Below are 16,693 nucleotides of genomic sequence, written 5' to 3' on the forward strand. Positions count from 1 at the left end.
TCATATATGTTATTTCTAGTTCTGTTTCTATTGGTTGCTTTATGTTCTTATTATGGGTTTCTTACTCAGTTCCAATTATCATAACAAAATACCATTGACTGTTAGTTTAAACAACAGAAATTAATTTTCTCACAGTTTTGGAGATTGGAAGTTCACGATCAAAGTTCTGTCAGAATTTGGCTTCTGGTGAGACTCTCTTCCTGACTTGCAGATGACCATCTTTTGCTATGTCCTTACATGGCCTTTTCTTGTCTATGTATGCAGGGAGAAAGAGACAATGAGAGCAAGTGGTCTGGTGTCTTCTCTTTCTCTTATAAGGATTCCAATTCCATCAGATTATGGGTCCTACCCTTATGACCTCATTGAACCCTAATTCCCTCCTCAAAGTTTCCATTTCCACATACTATCCCATGAAGGCTTGAATATATGCATTTTTGGGGAGACACAATCATTTAGTCTATAACATGGGTCATATTTTTTTCTTTCTTTGCATACCTGGTCATTTTTATTAGATGGTAGACATTGTGAATTTTAATTTTTTTGGGTGCCAGATATTTTTATATTCTTATGAACATTGTTAAACTTTGTTCTGGAAGAAGTTAAGTGACTTGAAAATTGCTTGATCTTTTTGAAGCTTTCTTTTATGCTCTGTGAGAGCCAGACCAGAGAAACCTTTAGTTTAAGGCTAATTTTGCCCTATTACTGGGACAATAACCACCTGAGTACTCTACATGATGTTCTGAGAATTTTGAGGTGTTCTACTTTGGTAAGGGGGAACATTTCTGGCCCCATGGGAACTCAGAATTGCTCTCTCTCTTCCTTTTGGGTGGTTCTTTCCCTGGTTTTCAGTAGTTTCCTCATATGAGGTTAAACAATTAAGTTCGCGAACTCATCCTAGAAAATGTGCTACATACCTCATTGCTAAATATCACTATGGTCACCTTTGAGGTATGCTTCTTGGGAAACTATGCACCGATGACAGTCCCTAGTCCACGCTTCAAAGCGATTTTGGAACTCTTTTTCTGGAATGGCCATCAGAACTGTTGTATTAGCCTTGATGTCCTGAATGTCATTAGAATGTCTTCCTTTCAATATTTCCTTTATCTTTGGGTAAAGAAAGAAGCCACTGGGGGCAGGATCAGGTGAGTAGGGAGGGTGTTCCAATACAGTTATTTGTTTACTGGCTAAAAACTCCCTCACAGAGAGTGCCATGTGAGCTGGTGCATTGTTGTGATGCAAGAGCCATGAATCGGTGGTGAAAAGTGCAGGTTGTTTTCATCTAATTTTTTCACGCAGCCTTTTCAGCACTTCCAAATAGTAAATTTGGTTAACTGTTTGTCCAGTTGGTACAAATTCACAATGAATTATCCCTCTGATATCCAGAAAAGGTTAGCAACATCGTTGCAACAAGTACACAAATTTAATTGCAGACCTCATACATATGCACTGATTAGTACTGGGTTGAAGGCTCAAGGGGGACTTTTTGGAGCTTCTTTTTTGTATTCGTATAGCACATATCCTCTACAGTTCTCTGCTCTGCAAGTTCTAGGTGCCTTGGCATCTCCAGACTTACAAAACTACTCCTCAAATAAGGAAGACTACTAGGCTCCATCGGGGTCCCCCCTTCCTGTACTGAGGTTGGAAACTCCTTCCAACAATAAGCTAGGGCAATCATAATGTGCACTCTCACTTGTTTCTTATCTCTCAGTGATTGCTCTTTTGTGCTGCCTAATGTCTAATGTCTGAAAAATGTTTTTCTGTATATGTACATTTTGTTTTTTTCAGGTTTTTAGTTGTTTCAACTGATCCCTGCCCATTTGAACATGAACATTTCTCTTAGAATCAAGAAAAGTTCCTTGCAGTGTTTCTTTCAGTTTAGTCTCTTCCTATACAAAATGCTTATGGATTTTGAAGGCTAAGATTATTGAACAGAATGAAAAGATCCTGCTTGTAAACACTAATTATGTATAAGGAAAGGGATGTGTTGGCTATTTGTGGATGTTTGATGACCTGTTTCTCATATAATTATTAATAATTGTGAAATATTAGTAAATATAATTTAATAAATAATATTGATTATGTATTAATCAAACACTTTTACATATGGTGCTTCCCAAAACACTCAAATGTTTACCAATTTATCTTTAGAGCCCTTGAGATATTTTTATGTGTTCAAGTTCCCTATTCCTTTGTTTTCATAATTTTACATATTTGTGGCAATCACAAAGAATAGTGCAAATTATAGTCATCCTGGCTAGTCATTTATAGATTGTAACTTTTTCTGAAAAGATCCAAGTAATACTTCTGATCTCACATTTATGACTTTTAGTATTCCCCACAGCATAATAACTGCAGGAATTCTTTACAGATGGAAATATAATAAAAATTCTAAAAGTTGATCTCCAGAAATGGATGTTTTCTTTACTAAAGTCTCTAGAATGCAAATAGGAAATCCGTGCAATATGAACTTTCATTTTTTATTAGTCAGTTAAAGAAAAACATCTTACTGTGATCTCACTGAGATTAAGCTCACACGCCATCATAAATTTATGAGTGATCACGATGCTAAGCAAGAGAATTGCGTACATATTTAAGAAACCACAGATTGTTTCTTTTCACATAAATAGGGAGGTGGACATATATATTTTCTTTCAACATGATGTTCATTGTAATCCTTTTATCTCACAGTATCACAAGATTCAAAAACCTTGAAAGTGGATGAAGAAACAGAAAACACAATGAGAGTTACCTGGAAACCAGCACCTGGGAAAGTTGTCAACTATCGTGTTGTATATCGCCCCCGTGGTGGAGGAAGACAAATAGTTGCTAAAGTGCCTCCCACAGTCACCTCAACAGTGCTAAAGCGACTTAAACCCCAGACCACATATGACATCACAGTTCTTCCAATTTATAAGACAGGAGAAGGAAAGCTTAGGCAAGGATCAGGAACAACAGGTACAAAATAATTTTTTGGGGGGGGGAAAGTATGTCATATTTTAAAGGAAGACTTTAATACTTCTACTTTATTTGTAAATGTCTAAAATTAATTAAATTATAATAAATTATAATAATTAGATAAAATACCTAATTAGCATATTATTTTTGCCAGTCTAGTTTCTGATAAGATGATTCTACATATTAAAATTCTAATGCTAATCTAATCTTCTGAATTTTGAGAATTATTTACACCTCCCCTTGGGGAGCACTCTATTAATCAGGATTTTTATTGGGTATTATATCTTGTGCTACCATACCAGACTTAACATTTTTATAAATATATACTTTGAAGTGTTTTGTTTGCGATGAGTCTCATGTATGTGACTTAGATATTTCTAATTTGATTTATTATTGTAGAGACTAAAAAAAAAGCCCAAAGCCGAATCTTATGGATAATACTTTAAAATCTTTTTATCTTTACAGCTTCTCGATTTAAGTCACCCAGAAACCTCAAAACATCTGACCCAACCATGTCAAGCTTCCGAGTGACTTGGGAGCCTGCTCCTGGGGAAGTGAAGGGTTATAAAGTCACATTCCACCCTACAGGGGATGACAGAAGACTGGGGGAGTTAGTGGTTGGACCATATGACAATACAGTTGTTTTGGAGGAACTTAGGTAGGAATGAACTATATCTGGTTTGTGTTAAAAGATTGACTAACTTATGTAAATTGGTAGGCCTTCACAGATAATCAGTTATGTGTCTGTTTGCCAGCAGGGTTTTTAAAATCAGTTGAAGCTGCTTTCTTATTCTTGATGTTGCTGAAGCTGAGGTAGGGATTCAGGAACAAGCAACAGAATTTAGCCCTGAGCAGATTTTTAAAAATTTAATGATTTTTGTTATTAAGTGGTCAGGAATGTCATTTTTTTCATTAACACCCTGACTTAAAAAATTAACATCCATATTACACGATTTTACCAAAATCAGCTTGTTCTTAGCTAGCCCTGTGGAATTATGGGGTTTCCCATGCCTTCCGGAAAGGCCCAGGTGACTCATACTAGGATTGCAAGTGTGAATCTTCTTCCAGGGTGGGCCATGGTAGAAAAAAGGCAGGACTTTGTGCTTGGTGCCAGCTGGCAGGATTGGGGAAGGGTGGGCTGATTAAAAGTCTTGCTTCAGGCTGTGCAGTAGAAAACAAGGAAATTTGAGTTTGAACAGCACCCTACATTCATTACAGTAAAAAGAATGGCTTACTGTGCAATGCCTTTTGGAAAGTTTGTTTGTTTCAACCATTCATTCAATTATATTGAAATCTGTATAAATGCTTGCTATTTACTTTTATCAGAATAGGGAGGATGAAATTTATTGAGCCTACCATGCGCCGGGTATTGTGCTAGGTGCTTTATGTACCTTGCAAGGTACAACATTTAAATTATTTTCTTATAGTCCATTGCTTAGAAGCAGTAAGAGTAAAGAGTGTGATCCTTCCCTGACATGCTTAGTGACATGGAGAGGATGGAAAGTCAAAACAGAAACTGGCTCTGTGAAGCCCTAATATTCTCTAGATTGCTTGTAGGCTAGTTTTCCTTGATAACGCTCTGTGAGCTTAAATTGCAATGAGATAGAAATTATTTTTTTTCTCTTGCAATGTTATACATTATAACTTCCTTTGTGTGAAAGTTTGTAAATCAAGATGGATGTCTTTACAAAGCAGAAAATTATACCATTTGAGCCAATTATACATACAGACTATATATTTTAACATTTCAGGGCAGGTACCACATATAAAGTAAATGTTTTTGGAATGTTTGATGGAGGAGAAAGTTCACCACTTGTTGGACAAGAAATGACAACCCTTTCTGACACAACTGTAACGCCAATTTTATCCTCTGGTAAGAAATTTAATTATGTTTCCCTAGGAGACTTCAATATTATGAAACTACTTCAAGTGTCAGTTGTTAGGTTAATCATGCAATGAAAAGTGACTATAAAAATTTAACAATAAAATTTATTTAAATAATTTACATACTTAAAAATAATTCTTCAAATATCCAGCTAAGCATTCTTTTGACAGTATATTTTTTAAGGCTTTACTTGTCAGCATTGCATTGGTTACATAGTACTGTATTATTTAAAGATGAGTTTTTACAATAGTTAGATAATACGTACACATTTTCTCTCTTTTTAATGAATAAAATTTTGTTTTTTTAAAGTAAGGGCAGAAATGATTTACTTAGGCTGAGCAAGCAGAGTCACATTACATAAACAGGCCGGCAACCACAACTTGGGAAGCACAAGGGTGACATAAATCTTTTAGGTTCTTTTGCTCCTGCCATGAATACAACTTTGATGCACATGAAGCTAGTTTTGAACATTTTTCCAAGTTCAAGTTGTGGGTAGAATTTATTTCTAAATGTTTTCCATTATTTGCTAAAAAAGAGTAGGCGTAGGCAGAGCAGGAGCAGGCTTGCAAAGACTTAGGTGTTTGGAACAGTATTTGGGAATCCTCAATCCTGACTTAGTATGTAATACATGAATGACGCCTCTGTAGTGTGATAAGCATCACATAATTTTTCTCCATTTTTTTTTTGTAATATAAAGATCAAATGCTAACATGGCAAGAGCTTGGAAAATTCATAACTAGTAACATACGCTCCTGGAAAATACAGCATTTGAAAATGTGGATGTAGAAAAAATTAAGTGTCAAATATTACTGTTTTGCATTAATGTTCTATTGTTTCTCCTATGATGATATTAACTGACTTATATTTTTATTTTGTAGCCTATGCACTGAGGATATTGGGATTGTTCTCTCTTTCCAAAGCACCCTAACTTTGTATCAATGTTTGTGCTTGTTGTCTCTATAGCTCTCATTTTGTATATTTGTTTGCATACTTTTTCTAAATTGTCTTCCTTCTCTCTTGATTTTTAAATGTGCAGACTTCACCATCTGTGTTTACATGATTGTTATACACAGTAGATGATTAAGTAGTTTATAATTAAATAATATAATAGCTATCAGGTTTTAAAACATGCATTTTTACTTTAAAAAGGTCTAATTTTAAGAGTCATGTATCTAATCCTACATAATTTATATAATAGTTATCCAGGAGTTTAATTATCTTAAAAGATATTTTTGGCTCACTAAAACCTTTTGTAGCTTACACATTTTATCAGTTCATGTCATGCTTGTCTGCTAATGGCCACTGAATATTACTTAAAAATGCAAATCTAATCGTTAGTTCACATTACAATTTTATTAAAATTATTAATACCTTATAGTTAGGTGGCTGTACAGTCTCACTTATTTATTTCAGCCCTTGGGTTTGTGAGCTGATTCAAATTTATAATGATGGTTTTATTTAAGTCTTCAGGGTCTACGACTGTGGCCCGGAAATATAGTCAAAGATGAAGGAAAGATTTACCACTGAAAAAAATCATTGGAGGAATTGATGATATTTATGACTGTTATTTGAGGTTAATAAATCATATGGACATATTTTCAGAGTCTTGAATTCCAAAGCTACAGAACTCAAATAGTTAGGCAACAGTGAGCATTCAGGGGGGTGGCAGAGGCATGGCTGGGAAATAACACTGCTAAGAATTTGCTCCTTACTCTGCCCTGTCTCACGGTTGTCATGTCAGGGATGGAGTGTCTCACCAGGGCTGAAGCAGACATTGTGTTGCTGGTGGATGGATCATGGAGCATCGGCCGGGCAAATTTTAGAACACTGAGGAATTTCATTTCTCGTATTGTGGAAATCTTTGATATTGGCCCCAAAAGAGTACAAATTGGTAGGTCTGACAATATTGAAGACATTTAGACATTTTCATTATGCTCTTTTATATACGCTAATGCCAATGGTGTTATTTTAGGACTTGTTCAGTATAGTGGGGACCCCAGAACAGAGTGGAAATTAAATGCTCATAAAGACAAGAAGAGCTTGCTGCAAGCTGTGGCAAACTTACCATACAAAGGAGGCAATACTCTCACAGGTGAGTAAAGACGGTCTGGTGCAATTTTTAGTCCCTGCTTTTGGTCAAAGCTTGTGGCTAAATAATGATGTGATTGATTCTATTTTAAAAATCCCCTAGGCATGGCTTTGAATTTCCTTCGCGAACAGAGCTTCAGAACCCAAGCTGGCATGAGGCCTAGAGCTCGAAAAATTGGTGTTCTTATCACTGATGGAAAGTCACAGGATGATGTTGAGGGGCCTGCAAAGAAACTCAAGGATGAAAGCGTAGAGCTGTTTGCTATTGGTAAGCACTGAAAAGGCTAGCAACGTTCCCTGTGTTACAAAAGCTGAGGATGTTTTTGTAGTTAAAAATATTTTCTGAAGTGTGAAAAAAACAAACGCATTTTTTCTATCACATAATTATCAACATGCTATGCCAGGAAGTTAATTCATTTTCTCCTTTTCGCCTTGTAATAAGACAAAACTACATGTCTTCTTGAAAGAAAGTAATGGATCAAGAGGACAAATGTACTATTAGTAGGATTCAGGAAAATTCCTGTTTGGTTTCCCAGGGCACCATGTTTATTTTTGATATCCATTATTTCCAGAAAAAACACTGAAGAGACTTTTTGTTGGGAAATTGGTGTTAGAAGCATTTAGAAGAAGATAATTCAAAGTAGCCTTTGGTTTACATTATTTTTTATTTGTTTCTATTATATAAGTATAGATAGTTAATCATTTTATTATTGAGGAAAATCATACATTCTAGATAACATTGAATATGTAAGGATAGCCCATAAAACATTTGCTTCATTCTATTATTTTTTTTTCTGAGAAGTGCTTTTAATTTCTATATATCCATTTTTTTTAGGTATTAAAAATGCTGATGAGATTGAGCTAAAGGTGATTGCAACAGATCCCGATGAAATCCATGCATACAACGTGGCAGACTTTGAGTCACTCGCCAAGATTGTGGGTGACCTCACTCTTAACTTGTGCAACAGTGTCAAAGGTCCAGGTAAGGGTAGCCCAAGATTTCTACCCTCAGAACTGTTAATATTTTGGACCAGATAATTCTTTTTAGGATGGGGCAGGTGACCCTTTTGTTCACTGTGAGATGTTTAGTAGCATTCTTTGGCTCTGCCCACTGGATGCCAGTAGCATCCCCTGATTTGTGACAACTAAAAATATCTTCAGAATTTTCCAAATGTCTGCTGAGGAGAATACTGCCCACAATTGAGAATCATTGATTTAGTCCTTAAGTTTTGTTCTGATTTGTCTCTGATGGCATCAAACTAGAAATGACTTCTAGCTTATTGGAGGATACTTTTAGTTTATATGTGCCTGCACCACACACACACACACACACACACACACACACACACACACACACTCACGTATGTATAAATGGGGTTGGAGAAGAGAAAGAGATATGCTTTTCTAATACATACATACATACATACATACATACATATATATATATTCTCTTATAAAGCATCTTTACTCTCTACTAAGTTTCTATTAAATGGTTGTTTCTAGATGTTTGTTTTCTAAAGTTTGGTAACTTTCTTTTTGTGATTAGAAATGAAAGAGGGGTCTTATATCTGATTTGTTTTGCCTCAACCCTTGAATTACAGAGAAATTACAATTTTAGAGTTTTGACTTTTAGAAATGACATAATCTGTCTTCACCTGTGAAGAAACTGAGATTTAGGGAAATTAAATTACTTATTCAGAGTCAAATAGTTAAAGATGTGTTTAGGGGTCTTTGAAAAATAGTAGCTATTGGTAAGGAATCAAAATTTAGAAAAAAAATGATGGAACTGAATTTGTAGTGACAAAGGGTAGTGCAACATAAGTACTATCTGTATAAATCACAGGACAAAACACAGTAAGCAATGAAATTAAAGGTTTTTGAAAATTAATGAGAAAAATTATTGTCATTATAATATGATAAAGGTTTCTTTTAAGTACTTGTAGATTATGGTAAAGACTGTCTTTTGTTAATTTATCCTGGTTTTGGAAAAGTTGGAATGAACTTAACAAATAATGTGGTAGAAATGGTTCACATGCTTTGCGTACTGGGGATGCATTTATTTGACTGTTCCTTCTTGAGTTTCTCTCTCCAAACTTTTGCAGATTTTCTTTTTTGGATTTTGAACAACAGACTGACCTTTTCCCTGGAGAAATGGACCAGCCAGGAAGCCAGAATTTGTGGGCTTCTGGCTCTGTATTAACTGAGACAGTTGTAGTTTTATTTAGTTGGAGAGAACTTTGAGTAGGGATAAAAACATCTTTTATTTATTTTCCTTTATTTTTTTTTGTCAGCTATGTAATAGTTGCATTCATTCTAGTTTCCCAGACAGTAAAATTGCTTGATAATTTTGTAGGCTTGATTATGACCCAAGTACAATAAAGGTTAGGATACTAAGAATGGAAATCCTTTCCCCAGCTTTGGCTTACAAAAAAAGTAGGAAGAATTTATATGAGAATGCTTTGCCATGCTCATCGAATCATTGGATTAATTCTCCTTCAATTTTTGTTTGGTACATCTCTCTAATGGTCATATTGAGCTTAGTATTTTCATTTTCGTTGATATTCATTCCAGATCTTCTTCTGTGTTAGTCATTTCACCTATCTCTACCCACAGAGGGCATAATCACAAACAGTATGATACTACCAAATTTTTAAAAACTTACTTGTTTTTCCTCTCCCTTGAGTACAAAAGTGGTTTAGTTCCCCTACAGAACACAGTCCTGTAGGGGAACTAAACATGAATAAGAGTGCAACCTATAGTTAAGGAAATCAGATATGAATATAAATAATCAAAATGATAATGAGTGCAGTGAACTTGGGTGGTGCCAATAGTGATTGAGACAATGGAATTTTCAGGTCCCAAATCCTTATTTATTGATTACTAATTAGTATGTACATTGATTATAAGTTATTAAATTTATTAGATTATAAATTGATTACAAGGTAAGAGAAAGGAGAAAGTGTCCAAAGGATGATTCAGAGGTTTTGAGTCTAGGTGACTGGTAAACTGGTGGTGCCATAAGAGAGAATGGGATCAAGTTTTAATGAAATACAATGAGCTTAGGTTTGAATTTTCTGAGGACAAAGAACCCGTTGGCCACCCATTCAGGGAGGTCTTATGGGCATTGGGCCAATACACTGATTTACTGTAGCAACTTGGTATGTGAAAGAATGTGTGTGCAAGCTTAATATGGAAAGTAATACCATTTTAATCTAATTTCAAATTTCATCACCTTGATGTCATAATGCAAAAAGTGTATGTACTTTATTTCCATGTGTAGGTGACTTGGAAGCACCTTCTAACCTAGTTATTTCTGAGCGAACCCATCGTTCTTTTAGAGTGAGCTGGACACCCCCTGCTGACAGTGTCGATAGATACAAGGTGGAATACTACCCAGTTTCTGGAGGGAAACGCCAAGAAGTGAGTAGACAACACCTACAACCCACTCCTTCCCAATGCTGAGATTGGGTCCTCCTCATTGGGGCTCTGAGAAAAATGTTGGGTGAAGAGCAAGAGGGATATAGAGTGGTGCAGAAATGAGTCAACAATGGCGATTTTTATTCCTTGCTAGGCAAGCACTTCCATTTGGTTTTAATTAAAGGCAAAGAGCTTTGCTTGCATTCTTATGGTTTCTAAGAATTGAAGAATATCAATATGATTTTTAATGAAAATTTAATTAGAGGATGCTTGATTTGTTCATTAGCTCATAGTAGAGTCATAGAGTTGAAAGGGAACAATTAGATGATCTAGTTGTACCCACTCATTTTACAAATAAGGAAACAACAGCTGCGAGAATAACATATGAATTGTTCAAGATCTCACAGTAATCTGGTAGTTTCTAAAAACAAAAGAAAATGGTCTCACTGAAATATAATTTCTAATCTCATTGTAGTTAACGACTTTGTAATTATAGTAGAAAAGGGGAAAGTGATTGTAACGTAAGTTGTCATTATTTTTAAATTTTCCTCCCTTAGTTTTATGTGAGCCGACTGGAAAGTAGCACAGTACTGAAAGATCTGAAGCCTGACACTGAGTATGTTGTGAATGTGTTTTCTGTGGTAGAAGACGAATATAGTGAACCTCTGAAGGGCACAGAAAAAACCTGTAAGTCAAGATTAAAATGAAAACTCGTTTTGTTTTTTTTTAAGATAAAGAGGTGACAGCCCATGTGGGATTATTTTCAGTCTTGCAAATCATTCATTTATTCACTATCCATTCAAGAAATATTTACCAAATGCATTCTTTGTGCAGGTGCTTAATAAATACGCAGAGACTTTCTGCTCTTCCTGGCTGTTCCTGCCATGATGGGACCCCACTGGTGGAATGGGTGGTCATAGCCACAGATAACTTAGAGGGAAAAGTGCTTTTCATAGAGTTATTTAATACGTCTTAAGGAAAGGTACCGTGTGGGGAGTGGGACTAAGATTAGAAAGAGGAGCTGTGCAGAGGTGCTCTATTTCAGTTCTGTTGATGGCAAGATCTTTCTTCTGGCAATGAGATCTCCTCATTTTTTTTTCTGGCCTTTGGCCTCTGGCCTTTACTAGAGAAGTTCTAATGGCTTTGACTTTGAATAGAGCTTTTAGGAGAGATGTTCCTCGCTCCTATTCCTGGTAGGATTTTTGAGGCCATATGAAAACACTCTTTCCTTCTTCCTATCTTCTTGGCTGGGCTCCAGGAGGAAAGGAGGCCACTTATAAGAGAAAGGAGTCAGTATCACTCTCTAAGGCAAGAATTGATCCTGCTTACTGCTCAGTTTCTTAGATCTTACCTCTTCTCTTATTTCCCTTCATATTAGACAACAGGAGGTGGGAAATAATGCATTTCATAAGAGGCAGGATTAATCTGATAATTCTTTAAAACTTTAAACTCGATCTTTGGACAAAAAATAGAAACCTATATGGGTGCTGAGTGAAAAGGAAACTGTAAACCAACCTTTTATTCTGTCTCATGGGCTTGACTGCAGAAAGCCCATCGATCCCCTAAGTTCCAGATACTTATGTATGGCACCCCCAGTGAAAACAAATTTAAAAGGAAGATGAAATAAAATACTGTGTTGATTACTTACCTATGAAATTCTGTGATTGAAGAATGAAAATAATCAACTTAAAGATGTTCCAGAAAAAGAGATAGAAATCTCAGGAAGTTGGTATCTATTTTGGCTTTCATATAGGAAGCCATACTGGAATGCCATTTGAAATGTAAACTTTTCCCCCCTATCAAATAGTTGTAACATTCAATTGTGAATATGAGGTAGCAATGAACAATGAGATTGGGTTTTTTGGGGGAAAAGGAGAGGATTATAGTAACTCTCATTGATTTCTCACAGCAACCTCTTCTCTATTTAGCATGTACAAATATAAATAACTAAGTAGAAAACAACAATTAAAAGATGAGAAGAATGAAAGGAATTAGACTGATGTCTGCTTTTATATTCCAACAGTGCCTGTCCCTGTCGTCAGCCTGAATATTTATGACATTGGCCCTACCACCATGCATGCGCAGTGGCAGCCAGTGGGAGGAGCTACTGGCTACACCGTGTCATACGAACCCGTCAATGCCACAGAACCAACAAAACCCAAAGAGGTGGGAGACATTTGTTTCTTTTTCATTGGATCTTCCAGAGACTTTACAGTTTAGAGTTCCCATTAAACTGCAGTTATTATGAACTCATTTATACCTTTATACACAAAAACAGAAAAATAGGAAATTAGATTTGTGGCCAGTGAGACATTTTAGAAAACATTGGCATGAAAAAGGAAATGCAGTTCAGAGAAATGAAAAATAAAAGTTGTGTTATAATTCAGCGGTTGCAAGTGGGCTGTAATTGGTGGTCCCTAGTACCTGGAAACATTTGATTTGAATGTCTCATTTCCTCTTCGCATGTCCATATGCAGATGCGTGTGGGGCCCACAGTGAATGACGTGCAGCTGACTGACCTCTTCCCCAACACTGAGTATATAGTCAAGGTCCAGGCCGCCCTGCACGACCTCACTAGCGACCCTGTCACTGCTCGGGAAGTCACCTGTAAGACATTGCTAGCTTTCTTTTTTTCCTTATTGGTATAAACATAACATTACTAGAATTTTTCTTTTACCTAATGATGCTAACAATTGATAATTTGTTTTTATCAATAACAAATTGCTAACAATTTGATAATTTGTGCATAAGTTACAGGGTTTTACTTATGGCAATCAAATTTGAGAGTTAAGATTAATTCTAGACTTATGGTAGCATCTTAAATTGATTCTAGGATTTACTTTTTTTTTTTTCACATTTAGTATGCCTGATATTGAGATGTATCTTAAAATCAATGTTGTCCTACAACTGTTCTTGGCCAGATGTCAATCAGGGTTTAGAACATAAAATAATGGTACATCTTACAGCTGATGTTGTTGTAGGGATCTATAGCATTGTAATTGTAGGGTATACAGCATTGGTGAGAAAGGAAGTTGGGTGAGTGTAGTTTTGGAAGAAGATATTAGGTTTAAGGTCAGATGTTCCAAGTTCTTATTGAAATAGAAACTCTATTGCACATATGAATAAGCCTGTTTCAATTAAATAAATCAATCAGTTAACTCAATCCAAAAACATTGATCAACTATTATACTCCAGTCACGGCACTAGGTATTGGGAAAGCACCAATGAATAATGCAAAGCAGGGTAAAGCACATAGATTCTTTTGTGGTTTGCATGTCTCTTGTGTATGTTCATCAGTCCCCTTCGTGTTTCCTGTTTGTTTCACTGGCATTTAGGTGCTTTTTCTTAAAAAGTGACAATGACTGTGCTTAGAACACTTGCCTTACCTAGCTGGTAATTCCGTCTCACGCTTGAGGTGGGCATGCTGAAATAGATGACTTGCCTTAAATTTGGTGAGTCTCAACTCACATTTCTAAGGAAATGAAGAAGTTGAAAGAAATCCTCAAGGGGGAAAGGGGACTGAGACAGAAGTGTGATGGGGGCAGAAAAGAGAAAGAACCCTGCAGGGCAGGACAGTATGAATTCATGAACAACAAATAATCATCTTTTATATGTTAGACCCTGTCTGGGGTTGGTGATTAGTGGCATATGGAAAGAGTGGAGAGCCACCCAGGGATGGAGACTTGTGTTCTGAGAGTGCTGGGAGAGAAAACCCATAGTGGGATGAAGGACAAATGTGGTCACGGATTTGGATATGGGGCTGGACTGCAACAAAGAAGGAAGGGAGCACAGAGAGATGCAGAGAGATGAAAACATTGAAGGGATAGAGGTGCAGAAATGTGGAGGTGGAGAGAGGGGTTCAGAAAGACAGATGTACAAAGTTGAAAGGAGAGACAAAAGAAATTGGTCAAATGGGCAGCTAGAAAGAGTGAGATGTATTTCATGTAACACAAGAAAACCTCTTCATTAGTTATGGTCCTCTGTGTTCTTTTCTTAGGTAAAGCTTTGTTTGACTTGTTAAAAATTTATTATTTTTATTTTCTGCTTTTTTTGTTAAGTTTATTGGGGTGACATTGGTTAGTAAAATTGTATAGGTTTCAAGTGTACAATTCTGTAATACATCTATATATTGCGTAGTGTGCTCACCACCTAAAGTGAAATCTCCTTCTATCACCATATATTTGACCCTCTTTATCCTCTTATAACATTCCCCTCTCCCCTTATCCTCTGGTAACCACTAAACGGTATTCTGTTTCTATGAGTTTTTGTTTGTTTGTCTTGTTCATTTATTGCATTCAGTTTTATATCCCACATATGAGTGAAGTCATATGGTTCTCGATATTTTCTGTCTGGCTTATTTTGCTTAGCATGATAATCTCAAGATCCATCCATGTTGTCGCAAAGGCAGTATTTCATCTTTTCTTATGGCCAAGTAATATCACATCGTTTTATCCAATCATCTATTGAACAACACATTTTTATTATCTTCCAACCATTTAGGCTTCTGTGAATTTTCTTATAAACTTATTGGATGGTTAATTTTTGTCAATCTTCCTTCTTAAGGGAGCTTAATTCTATTGATTTTTTTTCTGTCTTAACCAATTTAAGTATATGGTAAAGAAACATGAGTAATACATTTATGGTGGATTATGATTTATTATAGCTCAGTAGCAAGCAAGCTTATGTAAATAGAGTGGAAGAAATTAACATAAATGAGAAGTAGAGTTGTCATAAAGATTTTAATTTATCCTACTTTTAAAAAGCCTTCTTAAGAATAATTCAGCTCTACCTGGTAGAATCATAGTACTTTTATCATTGTAACTATTTTTTTTTAGTTATTTTGCTGCACACTTTTAAGTTTTCTCCAAACAACTTCTTGAAAGCTTGTGTGGATTCTTTAGAGCTTTGTGGTTGAGAACCACTTCTGGACCTAATTTCTCATGCATCTCCAGTGCCATTACCCCAGCCTCGAGATCTGAAACTCAGAGAAGTGACCCATAGCACCATGAATGTCATCTGGGATCCCGCGCCTGGAAAAGTTCGTAAATATATTGTTCGCTACAAAGCACCAGAAGAGGGTGTCAAAGAGGTAGGTTGGAGATGAGAATGGGTTTGAAATTATTTGTTTTCCTGTAGGTTTAATAAAAGAATCTAAACACGTGTATAGTTGTTAACATGTTTTGAATGTTGTCAGTTTATTAGCATAGTGTTGAAAATTTGTTATATTCATAAAGCACTTTGTGAATATTGATAATATATTAGACTGTCTTGAATTTAGTTTAGACATGTTTTGCTGTATGTTAATAATCTCAAAAACATCATCCCTTAGGTGTAGAATCTAGATAACATTTCCTCTTTATCAGATGCTTTATATGGTGCTCTGTATTCTATGTATTACTAAAAAATATCAGTAATGCTTCTAAAACTAAAAGCTAGCAAGGGGATGTGGAGGTGTTTGTCAGATAATAGGAAGATAGGATAGTTGAAAAGGACAGAAAGAAAGGATGAATATGTTGTTAGAGGAGTGTCCCTTTGAATGTTTTTGAGATGATGTTGGGGCAGAGAGCTGTTTCCATGACTACCTGATTCGAAGTGGGAGTAAATTGAGGGGCTTCACTAGTTAATGGGTTTAAAACTTGTGTATGTTTGGGGGGGCATTAATGTAATCTCAGGGGCATTTTTGGAATATAGAAATATTTGGTTGACGGAAAAGTCATGATGTATTTTTTCCTGTTTTTCATTGCAAAAATGAGTCATGACTTTTCTGACAACCCAGTTGTTTTTCTAAGCACCTTGTTACTGACTGCTCATCATTTGCATTACACAAAAGCTAATTTATACATGTGCACACATTCATTTCATTCTAGGTTTGAATTTCAAAAGAGGTACAATGACTAGTGGGTCTCCTAGGGTTCTTGTGAATAGCAAATGAGATAATGCACAGGAGAACATTTCTGAAAAAAATAAGGCAGTGTTATAAAGGGGGAAAGCAGCGGGAAAATGATTAGGTTGTTTGAATCCATAGGCAGTCATCATTTACCAAACAATAGTGCCAGTATGGCTCTAGTACATATATATTTTTTTCCAGTTCAAAAACATATAAACTGTCTCCAGTTCCTGGACTCTGTGCAAATTGGAGAACATTTTGGTACCATTATTCTTTTTTTTTTTAAAGATTTTTATTGGGGAATTGGGGGATGGGAACAGTGCTGGGGAATTGGGGGAAGGGGAACAGACAAGTTGCCGTCCTTTTGTTCTTCAGTCTAGTTGTGGAGGACGTTGCTTCACTTGCCCAAGTTGGCACCATCATGCGCTCTTCCCGGGCGAGGCAGATCAGTTGCCGGCTTC

General features: G+C 36.0%; 1 protein-coding gene across 6 annotated transcripts in view; it reads left to right on the plus strand.

Moving 5' to 3' along the window:
• The window catches only part of COL12A1 (collagen type XII alpha 1 chain), a 114,233-nt gene that overhangs the window by 42,216 nt on the left and 55,324 nt on the right, over positions 1–16,693 (plus strand). For 4 of the 6 annotated variants that reach the window (XM_019651600.1, XM_019651602.1, XM_019651599.1 and 1 more), the window contains exons 15-26: positions 2,689–2,955; positions 3,421–3,613; positions 4,707–4,828; positions 6,582–6,731; positions 6,813–6,932; positions 7,032–7,196; positions 7,764–7,910; positions 10,209–10,348; positions 10,903–11,032; positions 12,369–12,511; positions 12,823–12,952; positions 15,298–15,434. In XM_019651600.1, coding sequence (XP_019507145.1) covers positions 2,689–2,955; positions 3,421–3,613; positions 4,707–4,828; positions 6,582–6,731; positions 6,813–6,932; positions 7,032–7,196; positions 7,764–7,910; positions 10,209–10,348; positions 10,903–11,032; positions 12,369–12,511; positions 12,823–12,952; positions 15,298–15,434 — 1,844 coding nt within the window. Of the gene's footprint in view, positions 1–2,688; positions 2,956–3,420; positions 3,614–4,706; positions 4,829–6,468; positions 6,476–6,581; positions 6,732–6,812; positions 6,933–7,031; positions 7,197–7,763; positions 7,911–10,208; positions 10,349–10,902; positions 11,033–12,368; positions 12,512–12,822; positions 12,953–15,297; positions 15,435–16,693 lie in introns of those variants that run through there. The other 2 variants (XM_019651604.1, XM_019651603.1) reach the window with 2 other exon arrangements.

The sequence above is a fragment of the Hipposideros armiger genome, unplaced genomic scaffold (genome assembly GCF_001890085.2).
Source record: "Hipposideros armiger isolate ML-2016 unplaced genomic scaffold, ASM189008v1 scaffold_162, whole genome shotgun sequence".
In the NCBI taxonomy this organism is placed as follows: domain Eukaryota; kingdom Metazoa; phylum Chordata; class Mammalia; order Chiroptera; family Hipposideridae; genus Hipposideros; species Hipposideros armiger.